The sequence below is a fragment of the Phyllostomus hastatus genome, unplaced genomic scaffold (assembly GCF_019186645.2).
Source record: "Phyllostomus hastatus isolate PE091 unplaced genomic scaffold, TTU_PhHast_1.1 phas_scaffold_55, whole genome shotgun sequence".
NCBI lineage: Eukaryota > Metazoa > Chordata > Mammalia > Chiroptera > Phyllostomidae > Phyllostomus > Phyllostomus hastatus.
Genome location: NW_025334035.1, coordinates 14456187 through 14476636, shown reverse-complemented (window position 1 = coordinate 14476636; position 20450 = coordinate 14456187). Strand labels below are relative to the sequence as shown.

The 20450-nt window shown below is 45.0% G+C and overlaps 1 protein-coding gene across 5 annotated transcripts in view; it reads left to right on the top strand.

Annotated features, from left to right (window-relative positions):
* Positions 1 to 18115, top strand: part of LOC123809196 (myosin phosphatase Rho interacting protein) — a 171970-nt gene extending 153855 nt beyond the window's left edge. For 3 of the 5 annotated variants that reach the window (XM_045824110.1, XM_045824109.1, XM_045824107.1), the window contains 5 exons: positions 383 to 502; positions 1329 to 1415; positions 2065 to 2227; positions 6500 to 6585; positions 10740 to 18115. In XM_045824110.1, the coding sequence (XP_045680066.1) occupies positions 383 to 502; positions 1329 to 1415; positions 2065 to 2227; positions 6500 to 6585; positions 10740 to 10811 (528 nt within the window). In that variant the 3' untranslated portion in view covers positions 10812 to 18115. Of the gene's footprint in view, positions 1 to 382; positions 503 to 1328; positions 1416 to 2064; positions 2228 to 6499; positions 6586 to 7055; positions 7118 to 10739 lie in introns of all 5 variants that reach the window. The other 2 variants (XM_045824111.1, XM_045824108.1) reach the window with 1 other exon arrangement.
* The last annotated feature ends 2335 nt before the right edge of the window (positions 18116 to 20450 follow it).

The window sequence follows — 20450 nt, the reverse complement described above, 5'->3', positions numbered from 1 at the left end:
GGAAAGAAGGTACAGAAAGTGAGTGGGAGGAGAGCTGGAGAACCTAATTGTATAGAAACTCAAATGGGACAAACCATGACACAGATTACCACTAGTAATAGTGATAAAAAGATACCAAGGATAGTGGAACCCTGCATACACAATTCTACAAAATACAGTGCCCACACAGGTGGCTTCTACAGGGATATAAATTGCAGGCTGTTAACACCTAAACATGTTAAACCTAAAAAGCTATGGTGTGCACAGGCACTGCTCATGGCTGCCTGTATCTGCTCATTTCTGCTTAGTATTATGAGAGAGCAACCTCTCCTGCTTGTGTTATGTGGTTGAGGCCCCCAAGAATCTCTGTTGAGCATCCCTGTTTTGTTGTTGCTGACCCCAGGAGCTGAACAACCGCCTGGCTGCAGAAATTGCACGATTACGGACACTGCTGACTGGAGATGCTGGCGGGGAGGCCGCTGGCTCGCCTCTCACGCAGGGCAAGGATGCCTATGAATTAGAGGTACTGCTCGGAGCCTGGCTCCCTCTTCACCCAGCTCTGCACTGCACAAGGCCTAAGTGGGGATCAAGGAGTGGCCCAAAGCTTATAGAATCATTGTAGAGATGAGACCTGGAGGCAGCTGGAGGGAGAGAACATGGAAAGATCCAAATCACTCGAAGACAGCCAAAGAAAACAGCTTCCAGGCAGCATGGGACCCCTCTTGTGCTGTGGGGACCTTTAACCCCATTCTTACTCTGCTACTCTCCTCTCCTCTACTTCTGCCACACCACAAACACTGATCACCTAAAACGAAACATTTAATAACTATGTGGACACTGTGGCTGCTTGAGATTCTGTAACACTCTATTATTCAGAATCTGATAGGTTCATCTTAAGGCAGAATGATTGATTTTTATGTATAAGACAGCCTTATACATACAGCAGTTGTGAAAGCACTTAGATTTCTTCCCATTCAATTAAAATTTCATCATGAAAATATCTCTTACTAAAAGATGTGGAAGAGGGGGAGAGTACATTGAACAAAATTTTCAATAGGACATCTTCATGGACAGTCTCAGACTCAGTCCAGGAAATTGCCTTGGTCCCAGGCTGAGGACCCAGGGTCCTCATGTCTAGGAGGAATTGCCACAATTCTTTTCTTCTTCTTTCTGTGTCTTTATGTAATGTTTAAGCTGTTAGTCATATTTAAATTTTATTTGCTGGCATTTTCCATTGTATATTGGTGAGGATGAGAAGAAAGTTGCCTGCTTCTCATTGTGTGGAGGGGAGTTCTCTGCTCAGTCTTTGCTTTAAAGACTCCAAAAGTCCTTTTGCTCTCTCATTCTAGGTCTTACTACGAGTCAAGGAATCAGAAATACAGTACCTAAAACAGGAGATCAGCTCTCTCAAGGATGAGCTCCAGACGGCATTGCGGGTACGGGCACACCCCCACAGGGGTGGATCTGCAGGATGGGCTCAGAAAGGGGTGGGGACACTTGTCTGCAGAGCTCACAGAGGTCCCTGTGCTCAGCAAGTATCTCAGGCTGTTCTAGAATAGACTTTATTTTCATGAGGCATGTTTTCAAATTTGAATTCTCTTGAAAACCCACTTCATGCAGGTTAGGTAAAAATGAGAAGTCTACCTGATCTCCTGTATCTTTGTTGTTCTCCATGTCTCCTTTGTGCTTTGGCAGGACAGTGAGATCTGCGAGAAATGTCATCCTGGGAAGCGAGAGTTCGGTCAGTTGCCAGTGTCCTCTAGGATTCCTTAGGAAATCTAAGACAGAGGGAGTTTTACGGGCTGGAGTATAGTGAGGTCCTTGGTGGTTAGGCTTGACCAGCCCACACTATGCCTGAGCTTGCAAGAGCCCCCCAGGATCCTGTCTTGTGTTCAGATGGAGACTCTTATCTGTGCCTGTTTCAGTTTGTGTCCAGTTTCTGCCTTTGGAAAACCAGGCAGGGCAGCCTGCCTCCCCTGCTACTGATACATTCCCCAGGCAATTGGCAGAAGCATTCCAGCCCCTGGGAGACAGACCGCCTGGCCTGCTTGTAACCACTGTTTTCTCTGACCTTTTATCTTCAAGGACAAGAAATATGCTAGTGACAAGTACAAAGACATCTACACAGAGCTCAGCATCGTGAGGGCAAAGGCTGACTGTGATATCAGCAGGTTGAAAGAGCAGCTGAAAACAGCGACAGAAGCACTGGGTGAAAAATCCCCTGAGAACACCCCTGTGTCAGGATATGGTGAGCAATTCAGGCTCTGGGTTGTGGGGATTTGTTCAGAGTTAACTGGGTTTTGAATGAGAGCAGAGAATTGATTTTATGTTTCTGATTTTAGTCTTATACATCTCCTCACGGAGAGCAGCCAGAGGGACGCTGGCCCATGAGCTGGCATGTGCCCTGGGGTAGGAAACTTGTCCTGTAGGTGCACTGGTGGCAGACACTATGTTGATTGCTTTTAAGGGAAATCACACCATCAATGCATATTTTTATAGTGGTGATAGGTTGCATTTTTCCATTTTCCTAAAGAACTCAACAGTTTGGTGGAGGAGGCTCTCACTAGTTGCTTGATCCTAGAGTTTTACAATAAAATGTGCAGATGGCCATGGGAGGAGGAGCTAGGGGAGGATGCTCCCTAATGAAAAGATGTCTTAGGTCACTAATATCAAAAAATTCAACTTTTTTCTCAGCTAGCCAGAGATTAAGGATAGTGGCTATACTGACAAATGGGTGGAGAGGAAACTGTGTGCATCACTACTGGGATGGTAAGGTAGCAGTCTTTCTGGAAGGAAGTGACACAGAATTTAAAATCCAACTATAAGCTGACTTTGGGTGGGCAAAGAAATGATAAAGTGGCTGCTTCAGAGGAGAGCCCCAGGTAGCCAGGCGACAATGAGAGAGGATGACTTAGAATTAGGGGAAGAATGTATACATCCTGTGACCTACCAGTTTAACTTCTGAAAAAAAAACAGATGCATAGAAATGTGCCAACAAGAATATTTAGCACAGTACATAGGAGCAAAAAACTGATTCCCCCTAAACAGTCTTCTACTTCCATCAAACAGAAGGCCTGTGACATCACTACACAGTGAACTACTATGCAGTTTTTACAAGAGATTCAGTTGAGGAGCTCCTGGTCAAGATGACAGTGTAGATAAACAATGCACTCACCTCCCACCATCATATCAAAATTACAACTAAACTACAGAAGATCCATCCTTCAGAATCTCATGAAGTCAGGCTGAACAGAAGTCCTGTAACTAAAAATATAATGACGCAGCCACACTGAAACTGGTAGGAGAGGCAGAGATGCAGAACATTCTGGTCAACAGCCATGTGTGGTTGATAAAAATCAGAATAGATATCTTAGATGTGGAGGTTCCCTTCTGAGGAGTCAAGAGGCCCAGACCCATACCAGGCATCCAGCCCAGGAATACAGCACTGGAAAGAGAAATCCCAGTAACTTCTGGCTCTAAAAACCAGTGGGGATTGAGGCTGAGTGAGACAGAGGGCTCCTTGAGTCCCAGGAAGTTTCTCTTAAAGGGCCTGTGCAGACTTACTCAGACTCACTTACTCTGAGCTCTAACACTGGAGAGCAACTCAAAAGGTGCCAGAGACATCAAGGAGGAACTGAATTGTCTGGCTTTGGGACTAGAAAAGGAAGGGGAACTTTCTCCCAAGCAGAAGTGCTGGCAGAGGCTGTTGTCACTTTGCTGTCTCTCCCCCCCCCCACACACACACACACACAGGTGGGTACCATTTCTGAGTCTTATCATCCTGGCTATTCCCCCACCCCAGTGATTCCTTAAGAATCCTGCCCCACCCAATTTACAGGTCTACCCAAGCAGTTTCCAGTGGCTTTTCCATACAAATGGCCTGTCTTGGCTTGCTGCATGCAGGCTTTACTAAAAAGTCCCTCAAAGATTCACAAACCCCCCAAAAAGAACATCTGGCCTTGGCATGCCCCATACCTCTTGCTAAGTGTCCCAAGGCTTGGCACTAGTGTCAGCCAGCTTGGGTTCACAGTTTGGTCTTTCCCAGGCACCTCCTAGCCCAACACAAGTAGCAGCCATCTGCTGATCATTCTGTAGCTCAAGCTGGGTGGCCCTGGGCAGGGCACAGGCAGTGGCTGGCCTTGGCCAGTTCATCTGGTGGACAGCTTCAATCCACACAAAGCACCAAGCAACTACCTCCATGAGCAATACACTCAAGGGGCGGACTCATTGGGCACCAGAGCCCTGCTGAAGCAAGTCCTGCTCTATGGAGTTGGCACCTGCAAAGCAGCTCCTCTGCTGTGCTCTCAGCCAGGACTCCCTTCCAGCCGGTCTCAGGTAAATCCCTCCTGTTTACCCTGCCACTGATGTGCGAGCATCAGTCAAGGCTCAACAGGGAAGGGGTATATTTGGAGTGCCAGGCTCCTGTGACAAGGGATACTGCACCACAGGGCCATATAGGACACCTACTATACAAGGCCACTCTTTTAAGATTGGGAGATGTAGCAACTCTACCTAACAAATAGAAACTGCCAAAATGAGGAGACAGCAAAACATAGCCTAAATGAAAGGACAGGGAAAAAACTCCAGAGAAAGAACTAAATAAAAAGGAGACAAGCAATCTACTAGATACAGAGTTCAAAACACTGGTGATAACGTTGCTCAGTGAACTTAGAGGAATAGTAGATGAAATTAGAGAGCATTTCAGAAGATACATAAAGAACATAAAAATAGAGATAGAAAACATAAAGAACCAGTCAGAAGTGAAGAATACATTATAGGGAATCAACAGTAGAGAAGATGAACCAGATAATCAAATCAGCAATTTAGAATATAACAAGGCAGAAAACACCCAATCAGAACAGCAGAAAGAAAAAGGAATACAAAACTTGAGGATACTGTAAGGAGCCTCTGGTACAACTTCAAGGGTACCAATATTCACATCATAGGGATGCTGGAAGGAGAAGACATAAAGCAAAAGATTGAAAAGCTGTTTGAAAATATGACAGAAGCTTCCCTAACCTGGTGAAGGAACTAGACACACAAGTCCAGGGAGCACAGAAAGCACCAAACAAGGTGAACCCAGAAGGCCCACAGTAAGGCACATCATAATTAAAATGCCAGCGGGTAAAGACAAAGAGAATCTTAAAAGCAGCAAGAGAAAAGCCGTTAGTTACCTATAAGAAGTGCCCAAGGGATTAAGAAGTACAACAGAAACTTTTTAGGCCAGAAGGGACTGGCAAGAAATGTTCAAAGGGATGAAAAGCAAGGACCTGCAAACAGAATTACTCAGCAGAGCTGTGATCTAGACTTGAAAGACAAGTAAAGAGCTTCTGAGGCAAGAAGCAGCCAAAAAGTTCATCACCACCAAACCAGTATTACAAGAAATGTTAAAGGGTTTTCTTTAAGAAGAAAAGAAAAAAATATGAATAGTTAAATGCCAATAGATACTTATCTATCAATACTTACTTTAAATGCTCCCATCAAAAAACATACAATGGCTGAATAGGTATGAGGTCAAGACCCTTACATATGCTACCTATAAGAGACTCACTTAAGATCCAAATTGAAAGTAAGGGCATGGAAAAGATATTTCATGAAAATGGAAACAACAAAAAAATGTTGTGGTAATAATACCTATACCAGACAAAATAGACTTCAAAAACAAAGGCTATAACAAGGGCCAACAAAGGACCCAGCAAAATAAAAGGTTTTTTTTTTTGTTTTTTTATATTTTATTTATTTATTTTTAGAGAGGGAAGGGAGGGAGATAGAGAGAGAAACATCAATGTGTGGTGCTGGGGGTTATGGCCTGCAACCCAGGAATGTACCCTGGCTGGGAATCGAACCTGGGACACTTTGGTTCCCAGCCCGCGCTCAATCCACTGAGCTATGCCAGCCAGGCTAGGTTGTTTTTTTTTAATATCAGATATTTTTGTTTTGACATGAGTAGAGATCAATAAATACATTGTTTTTTTGTTTTGTTTTTTAACCACACACCCAGGACATATGATATGGCTCAGGGTATGTTTATTTAAGCAGTCATTTTCCAGAAATTTAAAGGACAGTATACCATGCTGTTAATGGTTGCCTCAGTGTGGGGTGGATTATGAGAAGGAGTTGGTCTGGCCTTGTTGGTCTTGTGTTATGACAGTCCTGGGTTCTCAGAAGGAAGGGGGTAAATGAATCATGGGGACCGTTGGTCTGCTCAGCCAATAAGGCACAGCTCCAGAGGGAGGGGTCCCAAGCGGCCCCCACAGAAAGCATAGCTTCACCTACAGTCACACCCATGGGGGGGAGACGCTGAACAAGGGCCCCACATACAGATGTCCTCCAGTTGTGCTTTGAATTGTTCTGGAAAAGATCTAGTATGTTTTATGGTTATTGGTGTTGATTACTCTTAAAGTTGTTAAAGAAAATGTCAAGTTTGTGGCACTAAAATCAGTTTGGGAAGTTTTTAAAGATTTACTAGGGTTCCAGAGGACTTTGGAAAACAAAGTAATAGGTTTGTTTGTTTCTTCAGATATAATGAAATCTAAAAGCAACCCTGACTTTCTAAAAAAGGACAGATCCTGTGTGAGTCGGCAACTCAGGAACATCAGATCCAAGGTGGGTCTGGGATCCAGGGTTGGGTATGTGGGGCTCACAGAGGTCGGCAGAGGTCAGAGAAAGGAGCACAAATCAGAGCCCAGGACAGGCAGTGGTGGAAGGTTCCCAGGGCCTAGAGCTCGCCTGGCCCCACATGCTCACCCTTTGGCGCCAGCTCTGGCTTCCTATCTCCCTCATGCAGCAGTGGAACCAGCTCCTACAGACACAGTGGGGGGGCTAGGCCTGTGAGGAGCAAGGAATGGAATGAATTCTACCTTACACTCCCCTAGTTGAATACTGACTCTACCTGCCTTTGGGAGAGGAAGCTGCCTGACCCCTTCTCCCAACCTCATAGTAGCAAATCCCCAGTGATCAGTCCCTGCCCCACTGCCGCTTCCACAAGAGAACGACGGGCGGGGGTGGGGAGTGATGAGCATGTTGCTTTTAGGATTTATTGTGTGTGTCTTATTTTTTGCTCTTTCCTCTGACAGTCCGTAATTGAGCAGGTCTCATGGGATAACTGAAACGAGCCCGCTTCCAGGTCCCTTGTCATGTAGGTAAACCACCTCTTACCTTCCACCCACCTGCTACCCTCCAGAGGGTGCCACCTGCATGCACTGCTCACACCTCCATAGCAAGCTCCTTGTTTTATTGTGACTTTGTTTAATTCATGATGCTCCAGCAGGCACATACACAATCCAAGTGAAATTACTTTAACCTGTTCTGGAGAGTTAACTGGCACTATAACCTTGTAACAGACTTGACCCCTGGTGGAGAGGAGCTCCCCTTCCAGCTTGGTGAGCCAGCCCACAGAGCCAGCTTCATGGGTGGACTCAGGCCCGGGTCCAGCATGCATGTCAAATGCTCTGTGCACTCCAATTTCTTGGGGAAAGCCCTCTTGCCTTCTGTCAAGAGGCAGGCTTGACCCACCACCAGCAGCCACTGACAAGTAGAGTCTGCTGCAGAACCCCCACCCAATCTACGGCTGAGGCAGGGCCAAGCTGGGGTATGCAGGGAGCCGATCCCTCATGGGTTTAGCTTAGGAAAACAGCTCGGCAGAGCAAAACAACCACACATTATTGGGGTGCTTCACCAGGACATTTTTAACAAAGCAGAAGTTTTTCACTGGGTACCATTAAAGGCAGTGCTATAAAAAAAGGAGGTAAGGACACTGAAGAGCTGACTGAGACATCCATCTGTTTGAAAATGACCAAGAGGACAATGGCACTCAGCCTGGACCTCCTGGTCTCCACAGGAGGGCCAGGCATCTGGTCGCATGGTCCTTCACTGTAGACTGTGCTTACTGGCCTAGCTGGTCTGACCTCACTCACTCCCTGGTGAGGGGCTAGGGCCAGCAGGAAAACCACATGCTGGGCCAGGCTCCTGCCATAGGTACACTGACTCCGCCTCGGGGCCAGACAGCACAGGCTCCTTCTCACTTACCCACAGCTCATCCTCAGTCCGGACAAGCCCCATCCTCTGGGGTGAAGGTTTTGCTCTTTAGGAAGAGCTTTATTTTGTTGATATTTTATTTATTCTTCTGCAGTCATAAGCCACTTGTGACCAAATGTTGTTTAGCCTTCATTGAAAACTTAGTTGCAACTTTTTCACTTTAGACATGAAAAACACTGTTTAGCAAAAGGAAAAATTGTTATTTGGTTTGTGGTATTCTTGAAGATTCTACTCATTAGAGGCTTAACTGCAGCCGCTCTAAGTTCCCCTGTGCCTATAAATAACAGGTGACACAGCTTCTGCTGGGACCCTTCTAGGGAAGCCTTGCTGCAGTGCCCACCTTGTCAGGGTGGGTGGGGGGTGGGGGTGGTCCTGGGGCTCTGGATGAAAGGCCAGAAAGTCACTGAAAAGACCTTTGCAGCAGGGTACACAGGAAGAACCTGGTACACTGGCCAGGACCAGCTAGAACCAAGGTAGAAAAAGAAAACTGTTAGGCATACCCAGGGAGGGTCTCCCAAAGAAGGGTGTGAGTTCACATGTGGCTTGACCGTGAGAAGACCCATGGCCACCCTGGCCAGGACTCAGCAGTGTAAGAAGAAAGGCCTCGCTGTGCAGGGCAGTCCTGCTGGCCCAGGTAAAAAGGTGGGGCCTTGCAGATGACCTCATGGACATCTTTGGTGACGCCAGGCAGGTCAGCAGGCACTCCGATGAGGGTTTGTGCTGTTTTTTTCTGTGAGTGTATTTGGAGACACCACCCAGCCCCTACGGGAGGATGAGGATGAAGTCGTCTAGAAACTGAATCTGTCACTGGTGCTTTTTGACGTGGGATCTAACATGTATGGACTTACATCTTTCATTTATGCTGTTTCAACATCATGCCTCACGTAAAAGTATGAAGTCTCAGCACCGTAAAGTCAAAGCAAGCTTGTTGCTTAAGAACAGTGCAGCTTTCACATCCAGAAAGCATGTTTTCCTGGGGTCTTCATAGATTATTTACTAGACACACCAGCCCTGTGGGAGGAATGAGCCCTAAGGGAGCTGGCTGCATCCCAAGGGCCCTTCTCTGGGTACACAGGGAGGCGGGGAGGGTGTTGAACAGCCGGAATGTGCGGCAGTGCATGGCACTGAGTGTGAAGACTTGGACCTGTCATAGCCTGGACTACCCCTCTTCGCCCTGCTCCCCAGCTTCCTGTCCTTGAGCACTGCAGGGATGTCCCTCAAGGGTGTCTGGCAGTGTGCAGAGGATGCACGCGCAGAGGCAGGACACTTACCGTCCCTCAGGTCTTAGGAGTGGTGGCTCACTACTGTCTCAAGGGCATGTCCCCAGCCAGAACAGAGCAGCATGGCACAGGACAGGGTGGCCTTCTGCAGGGTGACCCCACCTGTGCCCAGCACCTGGATGAAACACCTGACAGCACTTCCTGACCTGAAGTGCTTAGGAAAAGGGACTCGAGAGGATTTTAGGCCTTGTGTGCATTAACGGAAGTTCTGGTTTGGAATAGGATGTGGATCTCTTTCTATTCTCTGACCCACTAGTGGCAAGCTTCAAAAGTGACCCCAATGTGGAGGTCCATCTGGACCAGTAAGTTAGAAAAGACTAGCTGTTGGACCCCTTGTTTTTTTATTTTTAAAGTCACTTCATCCATCATTTACACACACACACAGCTCCACAGTGTAAAAAGCAAGCAGAGCTGTTCTTGGTGAGGATGGGGGACACCAGGGCCCAGCACACTTCCCTCAGACTTCGGAGGAAGCTCGGTCGCACAGATCCCCTCCCAGTGCCCACTCTGAAGCCACAGGCTGGGCTCTCCAAGCCTGCAGGGCCAACGGATGAGATATGTCACTGAAACTGGTGTGCCCTGCATTGGGGCCAGCCTTGAGCTGCATGTGTCTTATCAAGCTCTCTTCGTCAGCTCTGGCACACAGAAGCTGGGGGAGCTGGCTTCTTAGGGTCCAGTGTTGAGATTTGCAGGAAGATGCGATGGGTAACCAGGAAGCCAGGCCTGTCCCAGCCAGTGCCGGGATTCCACCATCCTAGTCATGCTCTAAAGTGATGCACTTTTCTCATCTGGAGATTAAACCCAAGAGTCAAGTATCACTTGTAGTGAGACACACAGATTTAAACTTTCCCAGGGTCCCATAAGAACAGTGTGTTGGTTTTACATTTTGAAAATCTTAGTAGATATGTCAACATATTCCCAAATCCCCATAACAGTAAATCCAGCAGGGTTTCTCATGATGGGAGCAGGGGCAAGGGGTGAGTCTGAGAGCAGGTACTGCCAGGGGCATGCAGGCGGGTCCCTGGCCTGCACTCTGGCAGCAGTGCTCCAGGGGCCCTAGTCCTCCTGGCACTAGGCCTCTGGGTAATGATGATTGCCCGGGAAGCAGACGTGGCGGGGCCCACACTCAGGAGGACATGGAAGGCTACTTCTCTAGTTCTTGGCACAATCTTCTTTTCCTGGCTGAATTGGCCTAATAGCTGCTTATCTAAAGAGCCCTAAGCTCGGAATTCAGCTTCTTACACTCAATGGTCTTCTTTCTCTGATTTTTTTTCCCTTTTTCATCCAGATAACACCATTTCACAGGAGGCTACTCTCTCCTTAGCATGCCCTACTAATCTCTGAGGAGTTCTTCCCACCCCCGCCCTACAGCTCTCCGCTTGCAGCCTGTACCCCAGCAATAGGCCTGCTGGTTAACTGGTTTTCTCCTGGTCTCTTCCCCAGAGTCTGAAGGAAGGCTTGACGGTGCAAGAATGCTTGAAGCTCTTTGAATCCAGGGACTTGAAGAAAGACTGACTGTCCTATTCCGATTGAACACACACCCTTCCCAGCTTGTGGCAGCACAACCCAAATGCTACTTTTCGTCTGTACCTTTATTTTTATTATTATTATTATTATTATTGTTATTGTCATTATTAACTGTGGGTATGGATGCATGAGAGACTAGTTTATGGGTTGTTCACACCATTCCCTGCTGTGCTGACTCCAACTTTCTACTGTCTCTATCTGACCTTTTATTCTACGGTCTTCTAAAACAAGCCGAGCAGTGGAGGCTGCAAGGGCCATCTGCTCTAGCTGGGTCTGTGTTGGGAGTCCCTGCTGTCATCTGCCTCACTCACTCACTGTCAGTATTAAGGCCCAGCAGCCTATCGATAAGCTAGCTCTGTCTCACCAAGAGCACTGGGGAGGGAGAGAGAGAGAATTGGGCTCAGGGGGCTGTAGCTGCGCTGCATACTGGGTCCCTTGGAGAGACAACAAGCTATTGGGATGTGGTTTTCCCTAGATCACAACACAACTTGCTAGCTGTGGGAGGAGCTGGGGGAGCAGGGCGAAGAGTGTGGTGTACACCACCTGTTAGCTTGGGGGAAGGTCAGCATTTTATATTTGTTCCACTAATACAGCTTAGAACCGCACCCCAGATGATTGTGGTAAACTTTTCACAACCTTAAAAATGTCGAAAACAGCCTTTCCTATTTTTGTTTGTTTTTTATTAAATCTTGCACAAAACCCCACCCCTCTCATTCCTTCCTCCGCTCGGTCCTTTCTTGGTCACCAGTCTGGTCTTTCCATACCTGCCTGGCCTGTTGACCTGTGGCCTGGGGTTTCAGACTGTAATTGCCAATAATGATGAATTCCCCCAGGGTATCATTTGTGGGGACAGGTGATTTATCTCTGTAACCTCTTTGCAAATAAACCCCATGTTACTTTTGAAAAGGTTAGGGGAAGACCCCTATGTTAAGTTCAGGAGAAAGTGCAGAGGATGTCAAAACCAGACGAGAATGGCCCATTATTTTGTGTTCTTAACTCTAATTAATCTGACCCGAAGAGTTCTCTTTTAGCATTTAGAGAACCTAAAGTAAACCTATACTAATAATTCTGATTATTTAGCAGTTTGAGTAAGACCTTTGTAACCACCACAAAACACTCTACAACACTTCTTATAAAGACCGTAAACTGGACTTTTTCTTTTGGGCCCATGGCAGCTGTTCATCCTGAGATAAGGGTGTAACAGAACCAAGGCAGGCCAGCTCTGCTGCCTTAGCAGCGAGAGGCAGGCTGCAAGCAGAACATTTCGGGGAGCTCCCTCTGGCCATGCTGCATCTGTCTGTCTGTTGATTGTACTACTGGCATGAGTTTGATAGTCTGTGGGTACGCAGATACTTGAGGATAAAAATGTAGAAGTGTCTTGCTCAGTTTCTAGATTAGTGAACAAGGTCATTTGGGAAGAGCTCCAGAAAGGCTAGACAAAAGGCCCTTGCTTGGTGCTCACTGCTCACTGCAGTGGCTGCAGAGGTCCGTGCTGGCCTTGGCCTTCCCTGTTCACACCTATCACTGCCTTGTGTGAGGCTTTCTACTTCTGTGGTTTTTTTTTGTTTTACTTCTTTTTGCCCTTTAATCCTCACCTGAGGACATCTATTGATTTTTAGAGAGGAAGAGGTCGGGGGGCAGGGGGTGCGGAAAAGAGAGAGAAACATTTGATTGGTTGTATCCCATATGCACCCTGACCAGGAATCAAACTTGCAACCTTGACGTGTCAGGATGGTGCTCCAGCCAACTGAGTGCCTCCCAGTGAGGGCTCATCTATGTTTTCAAAAGGTCAGCTCTGTTTTTTAAATTCTACTTACCAGATATCCCTTGACATGTAGATTGGCAGTGTTTTTAAAGGACGGTGATCTTTCTGTATCATGTTCAGAATGGGAGTGAGCAGAAGGAATATTTGGGACCTGCAGTCCTACTCTCTCCAGCAGGTGTCCTCTGGGGCAGAATGCTGTGACACTCAGCAGATCTGAGGGACAGGCCTGTCTACCTGGTCCTCTGTGTGGCTATCTGGGCACTAGGGTTTTATGTTGCTCCTTCTGAGAACTTGCCTTATCAAGCTGGTGTCCTTTGTGAGTGCCCTGCAGCCTCAAGGACTCTTCTCACCAGGCAACCGCTTCCCTCCACCTTCCCTGAGGTTTCCAGGCAGGTCCTGCATGGAGTCAAGCTCCATCTGCCTTCTGTTGTGAGGGTTTGAAATCTGCAGTTGAATAGGTCAAAAGAGCATTCGTTTTACTAACTTGTCCTTTGACATGAGATCTCAGGAATCCTGGGGAACAAATGTGTTAGGTATAGCATTTGGGGGTCAAAGAGAGACTGAGGGAGACCTCTTATCATGGTGGCCTCTGTAAAGGACTCTCCCACTCACCCCAGAACAACAAGACTCGTTTGCCAGGGGCTGATTCAGTCTGGGGTTACCAGGAAATGGACTGCGAATGCTAAGGTAGCTGAGAAATGGGGGCACTCTGACAAAAAAGCTGGTTGTGCTGCAGCCTCCCACACAGTGCGCGGGCCTCCCTTGGCCTGGCTGAGTGCCATTTCATGTTGACGACAACTGTGAGCCTCCAAGCCAGGGCTGGGTGTCCCGGTGCTCAGTCCTGGTCTCCAACTAGAATGAGCACACAGGACAGAACAAAGAGGGCCTTCACTTCCAGCCTGCGTGTCCTACCATGGTCCTGCCACAGTCCTTGCTATATGGTGTCCTCCGTGTGTTCCATGAATCCACTAAACCCCAGGGAAGAATTTAGCCACCTAACCAACCACTGAGGAGAGAAGGAATAACAGTGTGGAGGTCAGGTTGGCTTCTGTATTGTTACAGAAAAGTCCTCAGGTCAGGCCTGAGCCACCACTGGGACTGTGGCCAGGGGAGCATAGGGAACGGTGAATCCCAGTACTCTGTGCTTGCTGCTCCCAGCATGAGCCAAGCAGCAGGTGCATCCCCCTCCCCAGAGAGCCAAATGTTAACAAGCACAACTCTTCACAGTTGTAACTATTTTCCTGTAAACATTTACTGCTTCATTTATAATCTGCTAGCACCTACACATAAACTGTGGCAAACATATTAATGGGAAAACTTCGTTTGACACTTCTGTGAACATACATACTAATCACAGCGTGCACGTGCACTTTCCAGTTCTTTTACCATTTGTGATGCCAGTACTTGAGCAGATCTGAAGGTTGTTATTTCCAGAGGACTGTGGCTATCAGTAGCCTCCCTGGCAGAGGCGTGACACTGGGTGGGGTGAAGTGGCCGACAGAGCACTTGGCCACTAGTAGTTGAAGTCTGTGCAATAAGGCATCAGGATGAGTCTGAATTTCTGGGAGGAAGTGCTGGCTGTCTTGGGAGGGGCCGCTGGAGGACGTGGTGGGAATGTGTGGGTTTGTGAGGAGCTGAGATCAGAGGACGTTCCCTATAAGTCCTGCAGTGTCCAGATCCAGTCACTTGCTCACTGACCCAACACTAAGCGTCAGGGGCCTCGCACAGGCCACACTTTTGAAGAGAGGAAATTGCAATTTTTAAAAGACACAGTTGTGACTCTTGGAATCTGCCTGAAAGGAATTCTGACCAAAAGGCCAGGAAACAAAATGGACGGCCTAAAAAGCATTTTCTATGGAGATGCATTTATACCATTTGTTTCACCACAGGGGGAGGTGGGACATGGTCCTTTTATCACTGTTGCCTGGGGTTCCTTTTAGCAAGTCTGTTTCTACACTCATCTTTGGTGGGGGGTGGGGGGGCGGGGGTCACAATGCCTGCCCAAACCCTGCAGGGCCTGGAGGCTGAGTGACAGCCCTGTGACCTCTTTTCTCTAGCTCTGAAATGACAAGGGTGTGCTGGTATCCTGCCACCTCCAGCAAAGGACCATGGTGCCCCAGGTGTAAGCTCTGTCATAGGGAGGAGCTGGCCAGGTGGTTCCCTTAGAAAAGCTTCTCCCTTCCCACACTTGCTGGAGCCCCCCCTGGTTCCTGAGGCCCAGGGCTGGCCTGAGCAGCCTAGGTCCCATTGGTGTAGTCAGCTGCCTGTCAGGCCTGTGGCCTCATTTCAGAGAGGGGGACAGTGGGAGCCTTTCCTGCTCCCTACTCCCTGATGCCTGTGTGGTGTCTTCACAGCTAACCACACTCAGCCGCTCACTCACTGACTGACATGTCTAAGTCTCAGACAGTTCTTTAGGGATTCAAAACTGTTTTCAGTTAGAGTGAAGAAAATATGACCCATCAACATTTATTTTTGATGAAGTAAAAGTTCACACATTATTGTTCTAAGGAAAGTTGGAATTTAACATTTTCATTTATAGACACAATTTCAAAAAGGATTCAGTCACTCCCTTTATCACCAAAAGGGGTGGGGTGGGATTTTAAGTATTTTCAAAGTTTTACAAAGGACAGGGAAGTATGTAGTATTCTACATAAAAGGAATTAAATGCTAGAAGAAAAAACTTGGCACATTAATTGGAAGTTTCACTTCTCTGGAAAAATCAGTGGAATATGTCATACCCTGAAAATCCTGGACAACCAAGTTACTGCAGTGTTTTATGTTAAATAGGAATTTGCTTTATAAATAAATTTTAACTGTTGCCCTAACATTTTCTCTACTCGGTTGAGATTAGTGAACAGTCCTCAGTGCCCTGGTCCAGTAGCCTCCACTGGACCTTTATGAAAGGACTTGGGAAGAATGCTGCTGAAAACTTTATTCTAAAGGCCCTTAAAATTAAGGTATTTGCACCCCATTTTTTCTGTCTTTCATCATAGGGTCTTCTCCCTTGTCATTCTTGAGAGAAGAGTTAGTTACTGGACTGACCAGCTGAGGGTCCCTTTCTCAGTCAGTCGGAGCCACCAGGGGACTTTCCACAGAGGTCATGTTTACAAGTTAACCAGTATGCAGACGTCTCTCCTCTGGCTTTTCCATGCCACCAAATCCCTAAAAGGCCTGTGCTCAGCCAGACATTAGACTTCTAATCCTAGAAAAGGTCTTTTTATTCACCTGAGACCAGGTCTAAAGGTCAAGTCCTTCACCAAGTAGCAGGGTGCTGTAGGACACATTTCTTCTTCCACAACAGGCCAAGTACTGCCAGTCCTCAGACTGCCCTCAAGAGACAGGATAGGGGGGACAGGATAGGGGGGACGGGCTGGTGCACTGTGTACAGTCTTGTATGTTCTCACATGTGTACAAACACCTTTGGCAAGTTCACACTTTTCGCAGTTGAAAACTTAAATAAGGATCAACCTTAAGTGAGGTCTAGTAAAACCTCTTTTCTTAGGTTCTGTCATAGGAAGATTTGACACAAACCCTGTATGACAGTTCACATTGTCAATTTCTCTTGTTTTGTCTACTGGAAAAGACCGGGCTTCACTCCTTGGTCCTTTTGAGTGCAGTAAGTTTCAAGTCTTGATGTTTCTCTGTAATGGGCAGAGGCCTACCTCCTCTGAAGTCTTTCAGCTGAAGACTCACAGAGCAGGAGTAATAGCTCCACACTAGACCGCTCCCAAGAATGGCATAACACACCTTGGGTCCCTTTCTTCTAGGTGCGACTTCAGCTACAGTACTGAGAATGGCTTCCAATTTCTCTGTATTTAAAAGAAGCTGTTGTTTTTTTTTTTTCTTCAAAGTAACCTGTATGTATATTATTCGGACTAAGCAGTGTAAATATTACTCAGAAGTTACCACAGGGTTTTTGTGACAAAATATTTTTTTAAATTATATACAGATAATTGCTTTTTAAGGTAGGGAGAACAGCTTTGGGTACAACATTGAACCCCACTCAACATTATAAGGAAACGCTTTTAATGACTTTATAAAAGCTTTGGTCATTGAACAGGTAGTTTTAAAGACTGTATACTGTATCTACAATAACGATGACCCCACTGCCAAACACTGTTTTTCATTGAAAAAACTCAAATACTTATTATTGGTAGAGCTATTTAAAGTCCTGGCAGGGGGAAAAAAAATCCTGGCTGAAAATTAAAAGAAGAACATGATGGTTACATCTTTACCAGACCCTTTTGTACAGTAATTTAAGACTTGTTAGGAGGCAGTTTTGGCATCAGGGGTCTGTCCCTGGGCAGCACTACGTGTGGAGTCCAGCCGAGCATCTGGGCTTCTCCAGCCCTGGGGTTGTATTGTTTATTAGCATAAAGGTCACAAAAATCAGAAAGCTGTTATTTCACAATACCCATCCAATAGGTAAGCAAGCATTTAGTCACAAAATACTTGAGAACTGGATGGTCCAATACGGGAAGATGTAGAAGTCTTAAGTAAACTCAGCAGCAATCTGAAATCACAGCACTGCTGGGGGCCTTCCCAGACGGAGTTGGAGTGTGCAGTGAAGGAATCATCAGATGTACTCGGCCAGCCTGCTGCCTTTGCGCTTTCCCCCTTTACAACTAACTATATCGCGTATTTCAGTTTTATAGAAAGCTAGGAATAGATTAAGAAGATCACTAAATTGTTATGTTTATATCACAAAACTTCAGTTAAAACAGATTTTAGGATTTACCTTTCATATTTACAATATATCTGCTGACTTATTGTTAGGATTCAAACCAGTTAAGAATTACTTCATGTGCTTTTCCTAAGTAATATTTACTAAGTGGTTCCTCAACTATTATAATCAGTGATTCTTCTATCAGGGTGAATGTCTCAATTCAGCTACTGAAGACAAAAACATACTATGCCAACCTGCTGGGAGAGCTGCTATACAAACAGTGAAAAAATGTAGATCACTTCCCTGGCGTGAGGAGTCTGGAAGTAAATTGCAGCAATGACTTCTGCCACTGCTAATTCTTTCAACAGGCAGGTGACGCATGTTCAAAGAACAAACTTGGATAAAGTAACTGGCGTTTAATTTCTGTCCTAATGCTAAATGATAATGTTCACCAAACTAAAGGTCACCTGCTGAAGAAAGCAGAGGCCTTAGGGGCCCAGGTGGCTCCTTAGCACACACCTGGGCTCCACCAGCAGCCCCGGGCCTGAGACAGCTCCTGGAAACAGACTCTACCCGGTGGGTCGTTCTCTGCCTGGCTGCTGGGGTCCTGAAGAGAAGAGCCTGGTCAGTGAAGATGCTCTCTGTTTTGGACAATTCAATAATGTGATGGTTTAGTTTTAGGCTTTTTTTTAAAAAAACAAAGTTTCTAATAAACTGTTCACTACAACTGAATTACTTTGTCAAAATATTTATTCCTTTGTGTGACATGCTAGATTTCTATGGCTATAGCTGATCATTTCTATTTTGTAAATACTACCTAACATTACATAAAGTATATCATAATAAACTATTTTTGCATCACCCTTTGCATGCTGTGAATGAGGTTTTGTTTAATGGAGGGACATATGCCGAATAGGCATTTAGGTCAAAAGTCAGAAACTGGTCAAAAACCTACAGATTTATAATGAGGTTTTTGCTTTTACTTTTATATCTGCTTTTTTTTAGTGTTTTTAAAGTTTTGGATTAGTTGTCAGCATTTTAAAATCAGATTTCACATAAAAATCCAGTTTTACATGTTTATATGCAGTGCATAGTAAGAAAAATTTTATATCCAGAATCTAAAGTACATTGGCTTAGTTACAGAAACCTTCAGAGGGCCTAAAGGCAACAGAAATACTGATGAGAGGAAGAACTATAACTATCCCATACCTGCCCCTTTATTAATAGATTTGCAGTAAAGCATTACTTTTCATTTCTAAAAAATGAATCGTATATAATGACCCAATACACACACACACACATAACCACAACCCAAAATTTCACAAAATAATGCACCCTTACTAGGATATATTCTGTAGTATACACTCATGTAAAATGTCTCTATTCGATTTCATTTAAAATTCTAGTTGTAATCTACTAAAATTTAAAATGAGAATTTTTTTCAATATTGCCACAACCTTTGAAATGAAATGTGAAAAGTGGGAATCTAAACTTTTATTCAGATAAACAAGAAAATTAAAGTCTGCCTACCTATTAGAAATCAACTTAAGGAATTTGTGAAACTCAAAAACAAAATTAAGTACAAACATGTAGAAGATACATATTTTCAGTGCTATTTGGTTTAAGGATGTTTCAGTAATTTTGTACTCATTAAAAAAGCTATTCTGGTCAACATACAACTAGTTTAATATGGTATTCTAATAACTAAATTTAACTAAATTTTTAAAGCTATGTAAGTGTAATTTAAAAAGTCAGATCTGGAAAATCCAACACCTTTTCATGACTAAAAAAAAAAACAAAACAAAAATAAGGAATAGAAGGGGACTTCCTCATCTGATAAAGGGAATCTAAGAGAGACCCACAGCTAGCCTCACAGAATGGTGAAAGACAAGGGTGTCTTTCCAGTGCAGTACTGAAGATTCTCACCAGGAAAACCAGAAAGGCTTCCATATCAAAAGGAGTAAGTAAAACTACCTCTATTTGCAAATGACATGATCTTGTATATGAGGAATCCACCAAAAAAATAATAAAAGTTCAAGTTTGCAGGATACAGGATTTCCTACACAATAAGAAATTAAATTTTACACACTAATAACGAGCAAATTAAGAATCCAATTCCATTTGTGGTACTGAAAAGAATATTTCTAAAAAAGTGTTACACTGAAAACTACAAAACATTGAAGAAATTAACACATTGTGTACCGCATAGAAATCTCTAGGACATACGCCAGGGACCGCACGTTTTTGGGCAAACTGCACGTTATTTAAATCATCTTAACTACAGATCATAATGCACTTTAGGTGTTGTTTTTCAATAATTATAACATTTTGATTTACAAAAACAATTAAACAACTAATTAAACAATTAAAGTTCCTAATACTTTTTTAACATATGGTACTGTGTAAAACATTTTCCCCTATGAAGAGGGACCAAACAAAATTTACCTAAGTGTCTAGATTCACTCCTTTTTCCATGGGCGGCACAAACTCTGCAGGCTCTTGTAGGAAATCTCTTCTTTCCACTCACAAGAATACACGTAGGTTCATGCTGCTTCATATCACCTGACAACCTTTTAGGTGGATCTTGACGAGGTGTTCTCCTTGCACCCCCAGGGGAAGGGCTGGACAGATTTGTCTCTGGTTCCGGAGAGCCTTCATTATTATCATCCATTATCCAGTCTCTCACCACCAATAGCAGAAACTGTTCTTCATTTCCTCTTGGCCCTTGTTGATAGTTTCTATTTCCTTTTTCATGTTGATATCATTTGCAGGGAGCTCATTGTAGCTTCCCTGTAGTTTCTGGTAGCGCATTGTGAGCTCTTTGAGCTTCTGACAATCATTGCTTTGAACTCAGTATCTGATAGTTGAGTTGCCTCTATTTCATTTAGCATTCTTTCTGAGGCTTCCTCCTTTCCTTTCATTTGGGGATTGTTTCTTTGTCTTCCCATCGTTTGTGAGACTCCTCCGATAGCAGAAACTTTATACTTCATTTTTGCTTGTGGATTGAGGTGCTCGAAACACGAGAAAACTCACAAGCAGTACGAAATGTGTTAAAGATTTAAGTAGATGGAAAGGCATTCCATGTTCATGGACTAGAAGACAAAATTATTGTTAGACTTGGAATACCCCCTAACTTGGTCTACAGATTCAAAACAATCCCGATCAGAATTCCAGATACTTTTGTAGAAGTTGACCA